This window comes from Octopus sinensis, linkage group LG4 (assembly GCF_006345805.1).
Source record: "Octopus sinensis linkage group LG4, ASM634580v1, whole genome shotgun sequence".
Taxonomy (NCBI): Eukaryota; Metazoa; Mollusca; class Cephalopoda; order Octopoda; family Octopodidae; genus Octopus; species Octopus sinensis.
In genome coordinates, this window is record NC_043000.1 from 78755517 (window position 1) to 78764090 (window position 8574).

Here is an 8574-nt window from a genome sequence, read left to right on the forward strand (position 1 = left end):
AAGTCTAAATAGGATTATAAAAAAAACAAAAAAAAACAATAAATAAAAAAGAGTATCTACAAACTGACTGGGGATAGTATAGAGATTGAAACCAGTATATTTGTTACAAATCATGTATGCAGTATAAGAAATGTCTGAGAGTGTTCGGAAAAAATGTTCTCAGGAGTTGTATGAAAACTGGAAGAGAGTTATTTGCATTTCCCGGTATCAAGAAGTGTATTGTATACTTCAGTAATTAATTATAACCGATTGAGAGATTATGAACACATTAAGTAACACGTGAGTTTATCATTATTTATTATTGAATGAATTTGTAAAACATAACAAGGGAAAAGATCCACCCATTTTTAAATAGATTACCTTGGGTGGTGGACAGATAAGTTATTTTTAAATATGGAATTGTTATAAATAATTCAGTTAAGTTATTTGTAGTTTTTCTGTTCTTCGTTCAACTGATCACGTATATTAAGTATTATAAAAAAGAGTTCTGAGACATTTGTCAAACTTGTCCTTGTTTCGGAAAACAACTGTCACCAAACACAAAGAAGCTGAAAGAAACTGGTCGTCATGCTGTACCAGTTGTTACTAGTGGTAATAGCTCTTTCATGTGTGAACAGCTACGACTGTTAATAAATTATACTGCTCTACTTTGTTCATTTCTGGTAGTTAGTTATTTTGTTAAATTTATCAACGGTTGTATTAATAGTTAATACCATTTACTTAAAATAAACAAGACGAAATCTATCTATCTATCTATCTCCCTTTACACCATATATCATAACACTGTGATACACGATCCATATTGATCGTTCTTTTTTTCCTCTTCCCCTTTTTTCCCCTTTTTTCTTCTTTTTTCATTTCTCTTTTCTTTTGTTCCTTTTCCTTTTTTTCTTTTTATTCTTCTTATTTTTTATTTTATTTATTTATTTATTTATTTATTTTTGTTCTTTTCTTCCCTTTTACGATCCCTCTTGATCGAAAACCTACGCCGCCCCTTTTTTTTCTTTTGTTTTTTGTTTTTTTCATCCCCCAAAAGAAAAGCTCTACCTTGTAACTTGTCCCATCTGTGTGCAGCCCTGTGTGGCCAATAAAGAAACTTATCTATCTATTCAATTTCTCTCTCTCTCTCTCTCTCTCTCTCTCCTCTCTATATATATATATATATATATATATGCCACCTCCCTTTCCCGTGAACTTCTCTGCCAATTCATCTCTTTCCTTTCCAACTTTCACCCCTCTCTTCAATTCACCTCCACCATCTCCAACACCTCTGTCAACTTCCTTGACATCTCTCTCCGCATCGATCACCCCTCCAACTCTCTCACCACCACCGCCTTCTTTAAACCTACGGATTCCCACCTCTATCTCAACTTCTCTTCCTCCCACCCCTTCCACACCAAACGAGCCATCCCCTACTCCCAGTTCCTCCGCCTCCGACGTTTGTGCAGCCGCGACCAGGATTTCGAGACCCAATCTCAATATCTGGCCCGCATGTTCAGACTCCGAGGTTACCCACTCATACTCCTCTCTGATGCCCTCACCCGCGCCCGTCGCATCGACCGCACCACCGCCCTGTCTCCTTCCCCCCGCCCACCCCACAACCGCACCTCCTTTTCCACACCTCTACCCTACCCCTTCGTCGCAAGATACTACGTGCCTTCCGTCGCCTCCAGCTTGATCCCACCACCCGCCCCATTTTCCCTAACCCACCCCTGTCCTCCTTCAAACGAGCCCGCAATCTGCGTGACCTCCTGGTCCACAGCACCCTCTCTCCTTCCCCCTCAGCCCCACACGGATCATTCCCTTGCTCTAGATCCCGCTGCAACACTTGCCCCTTCATCACCAACACCACCGCTGTCACCGGCTCCAACCAGCATACTGTACGCATTAGGCACTCTTTTACGTGCACCTCGTCTGGCCTTATTTACTGCATTAAATGCAACCTATGCGGGATGCTGTACGTAGGACAGACGGGACGCCGGTTGTCCGACCGATTCACAGAACATTTGAGGGACGTTCGCCTACACTCTTTTTCTCCCGTCGCAAGCCACTTCCGCTCGGCCGGCCATTCCCTAGATGACATCTCAGTGTTTGGTCTCGCCCCCCACAATGGTCGCCCACTTTCCAGGCTCCACTTAGAGCAACGCTACATCTTCACCCTACAAACTACTACCCCACACGGACTTAACACAGCCCCCTCCTCTTGAGGTCCTCTTCTTCTTCTTTTTTTTGTTTCCCGGATACACCACCCACACACACACACCTACCTACCTCCCACACGCCTGTTCACACACACACATACGTAGACACATCTACGTACATACATTCACCTACGTACATACATTCACACATTTAATCACACACACTTATAGACATACATGCACACACTAACATACAAACCAACATGCACATACACACACATACATACATACACACACACATACATACTTACACACACACACACAGACATACATACACACATACATACACACATACATACGCACATACATACACACACACTCACACACACACACCGCACGTACATACTTCACACACACACACATGCACACATACATGTAGGCACACACATACATACATACCCACACATGCACACCCTTACACTGAATGCACACACACATACACCTTTTTGCATCCAGGCAGCCCCCCTCTTTCCTGCTTTCCGGTTTTGGCTGATGGATCCTCGGTTCCCGCGTAGCGGGTCGTTCGAGGCCCTTTGCGCTCGCGCGCCTTGGCGCGCGCTGGGGGCTTGGTCGGCCCCATGGGCTTGCGTTGTATTGCTTGTGTGTTGTGTGCGTGAGCGCGCTTCGTGTGTGTGGGCTTGCTTCGGGTGTGCGCGTGCGTATGTATGCACACATACCCACACACTCGCATGCATCCCTACCCACATACATACACGCACACCTACTTACACACACACATACACACACACACATACCCGCACACACACACACATACATACATACACACACATACCTACTTTTAGGCGGCGAGCTGGCAGAAACGTTAGCACGCCGGGCGAAATGCTTAACGATATTTCGTCTGCCGTTACGTTCTGAGTTCAAATTCCGCCGAGGTCCACTTTGCCTTTCATCCTTTCGGGGTCGATAAATTAAGTACCAGTTACACACTGGGATCGATGTAATCGGCTTAATCCCTTTGTCTGTCCTTGTTTGTCCCCTCTGTGTTTAGCCCCTTGTGGGTAGTAAAGCAATATATACCTACTTCAGACATACACACACACAGACATACACCCATACACTTACACTCACACGCATACACACACACACATACACACGCACACGTACACATACACACACACACACCTACATACATACATTACACTTGTACACACACACACTTACATTCATACACACACACACCTACACAGCCATACCCTCACTCAGACACACACACCTACCTACACACACACCTACCTACACACACACACAAACACACACAGACACACACCCATACATACATACATCTACACACACACGCCTACACACATACATACACACATACATAAACACACACACATACACATACACACACATACGCACACACACATATACTTATACACATGCACACACACACACACATACATACATACACCCATACACATACACACACACATACCTACATACTCCTATACGCACATACATACACACAGACGTACACACATACACACTCACACAAACATACACACACACATACTTACACACACACTCGCCTGCACGCGCACACACATACATACACACACACATACACACACACACACATACATACACACACACCAACATAAACACGCACACGCACACACACACCTACACTCCCACACACATACATACGCACCTACATACACACACGCACGCATACACACGCACACACACGCATACACACATACATTACACACGTACACACACACCTACATACACATGCATACACACACACAAACATGCACGGACACACCCAGACATACATACATACACCTATACACACACGCCCACACACCTACATACACACACATACATACACACACATACATACACACACATACACGGACACACCCATACATACTTACATACATACACCTATACACACACGCCTACACACCTACATACACACACATGCATACACACACATGTACGCACATATACACACATATACGCACATACATATATACCCATACACATGCACACACACACACATACGCACATGCATGCATGCATGCACACGCGCACACCTACACGCATACATGCATACACACACACGCACGTACACATACATACATACACACATACATACATACACCCATACACATACATGCATCCTACACACACATACATACACACTCACACATACATACACACACACACTCACTCACACACCTGTATGTACGCGCACACACATGCACATACACACTCTTCCACACACCCACACGTACATACATACACACTCATACACATACACACACACACACACGGACATACATCTATGCACACACATATATACACACATACTCACCTACATTCATCGGACACACTGACACCCAGACATACACACAGACACACTCACACATCCACACACATACATACTTACGCTCACACTCGCAGGCGTGCGCACACGCGCGCTTGCGCCGGTTCACGTACGCATACGCGCATGCATGCACCTCGCTCGTGGACCCGGCTGGACCTCCCGCTCGTTCCTGGGGCCGTCGCTTGTCCTTGGGTTTTCCCACGCCCGTCTCCGCGGGACCACTCTTCCATCTTCCCCTCAGCTGGAGTCCTTTTTCCTTATAACCCCCCCTTTTTTGTTACACACACGCGCACACATACATACACCCACTCACACACACACATTGCTTAATATATACATTACTCTTACACACCCTTCAAATCTACTCGCCATTAATACAACCACGACACTGGACACACACACACACTACTACTCAACACACGCTGGCACGTTACATACGCCCCCACCCCTTCCCCTCCCTCCCTTCCTCCTTCCTTCATTTTCTTACTACTGACCACTGTCTGCTGCCTACTACTGTTCGCCCTACCTCACACGCCTACACACAGACGCATACACTAACATATACATATATTTTTTGTTTTTTATCTCGCCTCACACACACATACACACACGCACACGCACACACTCACACATACACACACATCTGTTGCGTTACCAACCCTGTCTCCACTCTTTTGGCTTTAAAAACCTACTTTGCTCTTGTTATCGTAAACTTCCGCCTTTCACCATGTGTACTTCGTAAACACCAGTCGTTTTTTTTTCTCCATCTCTTGTTGCCCACTTTGGGATCTTTCTTTCCTCTCTCTTCCTTCTTTATGTTTCCGACGAAGAGCTCCGCTCGAAACGTCATACCTTCCTGCTTCCATATTTCCTGAGCGCCTATTAATAATAATACTGTAATTGTTCCACGTGTTGTTGTTTTTTTGTTTTCCCGTTTGGATTAAAATTATATATATATATATATATATATATATATATATATATATATATATATATATATATATTATATATATATATAATTTCGGTGGTAGGGTCTCTGAATCTTCTTTTGCTGTGGAAAATGGAGTAAAGCAAGGAGACCCTGATGTACCCACTCTCTTTGCAATATACTTTGCTGTTGTGTTGACAACAGGGAATGTTTTTAATCTTACCAGACTGAAATTCAAAACAGGTCTGCAATCTCTTGTATCCGCATTTGACTCGGCTTGTGATGATTTTGGCTTGACCATCAACTTGAAAAAAAAATACGGTTGTAATGAATCAACCTGCAGGTGGTGCTGTTTGTAACCCCACTAAAAGTTTTGTTAAATGAAAGTTACTTGAGGTTGGCGATTTGTTCGTCCACCATGGAAGCTCTCTTCAACATGATGGAAATCTAGATACAGAAATATAACTGCGAATTCAAAGGGCAGCAAAAGAATTTGGTGGCTTGCTGTCACGTGTTTATACCAGCGACATATAAATAAGAATACAAAACTGACTTTTTACAAATTATTTGTCTTATCATCTGAGTTGTATTCCTGTGAAACTTGGATTTGTTATGAAATGCCTTTTAAATTACCTTCATCGCATTTTAAAAATTAAATGGAGTTCTTTACTCCAAACATAGATGTCCTTGCATCTGCAGGCATCACCTCAATTAAAGCTATGATTTTGCGGAACCAATTGAGAAAATGTAGCCATATTGTTCGAAAAGCAGATGAACGCATCCCGAAAAAGCTATTTTATGGTGAGATTGCAGAATGGAAACGCTATCGGTGTAAACCCATAAAAAAGGTTTAAGGACGGCATAAGGACTACTATGAAGTTACTGGGAATGGTTCCAGAAGATATAGAAACCCTTGCTTCGGATCGAAACCCTTGCTTCGGATCGAAACTCTTGCTTCGGATGGCAAACAAAGATGGGGAGAGGAGTGAAAGCATTTGAAGAAGCCAGGATAACACAAGTAAGACTCAAAAGAGATCTAAAGAAGAATGTAAAAATCGAGAAGATGAATGAGAAACAGCATACACAGTACCATGAGAAACACAGACACTTATCTCAGCAAAGGAAAGAAAAATACGAATGAAAAGCATCGTGCACAGTGTTGAGAGCAGCAGAGAAACTTATTTCAGCAAAAAGTTGAGAACATGAATCAACATGACAGGGTTATTTATCATCAAAACCAAAGGGGAAGATATCGAGAAAGAGTTCAAAATATGAATGCTGGTGAAATTGACAATTTAAGGAAGCATCCGATGTAGCGACAGCGTGTGAGCAGACAGGCCAGTGCTGAACAATTTAACAGAGGAGAAATGAACATTATATGTGAATCCTGTGGTGCAATAAAGTTTAGAAATGAAAATAACAGTTGTTGCCACAATGGAAAACTGAACGTGCCTGTATTGCAACCATATCCGGAGACTTAAAATTGTACCTTCACCATTGGAGTCAAACTAGCAGCACTTCTAGGAAGGGGTCCGTATTGCTTCCGCATTCAGGGCCAAACTAACCACACAATGACAAACCTGCATCCTGCTAATAATCAACCGCAATATAGCCAGTTATACATCACTGATGCGGATGAAGCTCTGCAGCACAGGATGGATGCACCTCAAAATTCAGAGTGTTCCCCTATTACTATGAGAAAAATTAGTGATGTTATCCACCAAATTAATCCTTATGCAGAATTGTACAAGAACATGCATGCAGTTAATTAAGGAGAGGAGAGAGCCAGAAGAGACAATGTGCCAATACGGAGACTTGAGTTACGTTTCAGGAGAGGATCCGATATTAGACGCTACAATTTCCCTATCAGCAATGAAATAGCAACAATGTTTGCTGGGGAAAAATTGGTGCCCCTCCTGAAAATAGAGACATTATTGTGCATTCCAGAGATGCTCCTCCTGAAAAAATATCTTACACGTCATGCCACTTCGACCCTATGAGCTACCTAATTCTGTTTCCCCATGGGAATTTGGATGGCATTTTGAGATGCAACATGTCGCGGAACGCCGAACACGTGTGCGTAAGCGTCTGACAATGCAAGAATACTACAGCTATTTCAAAACCATGTTGAGGAGGCATAGGTCAAAGTTGAAGGTTGCAATAGCTTAGGAACATTCAGACCCAGTTGCTAGTGGAAAGGTACAATGGATTGATGGACTAGTTGAACACAGGAGCAGATGAGAATATTGAACCAGGGATGTCAGTGATACTACCTTCCCCATTCACAGGCAGTCCAAAGAATATGCACCAATATTTTCAGGATTCCATGTCAATTGTTTCAAAGTGTGCTAAACCAGACTTGTTCATCATTTACACTTGCAGCCTGAAGAGCCCTGAGATAGTTGATAATCTACAGCAAAATGAAACACCTGAAAATAGGCCAGATTTAGTTGCCCGAGTGTACAAGTCACACCTTGCAGAACTTATGAGGGACATAAAGGATAGACACATTTTTGTAGTGCCAGTGGCTCATGTCCATGTCATTGAGTTTCAGAAGAGAGGTCTTCCTCACTGTCACATGTTGGTAGTGTTGAAAAACGAGGACAAACTCAGAAACAGCGATGACATAGATAGAATCGTGACATCTGAAATTCCTGATGCCAATGATGATCCAGTCTTGCATGATTTAGTGAAAAAATGCATGATACATGGTCCTTGCAGAGCAGATAATCCTTCCATGCAAGGGTAGGAAAGATTATCTGTTCCGCCAGGACCATGCATCATGCATTTTTTCTATGTAGATACACCATAATTAATACCATAATTTCTTATTTGCAAAGGAACAACTGAAACGTGTGCTGTGGTGCTTGAACAGGCATTTCTTTTACACTACTGTTAGGTGGAAAATCTATCCATAGCTTGTTCAAGTTGCCAGTTCCACTCATGGAGGTCAGCGTTTGCAATATATCAACCTGGATTTGATCATCTTGGATGAAGCTTCTATGATTCCTTCATTTGTTCTTCATACAATTGATAAAGCCTTGCGAGATATCACTGGCATTGCTACTGCTTTTGGTGGTAGAATTGTG

General features: G+C 42.9%; 1 protein-coding gene across 1 annotated transcript in view; it reads left to right on the forward strand.

Moving 5' to 3' along the window:
- The first annotated feature begins 506 nt into the window (after window positions 1-506).
- Window positions 507-8574, forward strand: part of LOC115210912 (kielin/chordin-like protein) — a 48598-nt gene continuing 40530 nt past the window's right edge. Inside the window, exon 1 of the mRNA XM_036502189.1 lies at window positions 507-625. Coding sequence (XP_036358082.1) covers window positions 568-625 — 58 coding nt within the window. The 5' untranslated portion in view covers window positions 507-567. The remainder of the gene's footprint in view (window positions 626-8574) is intronic.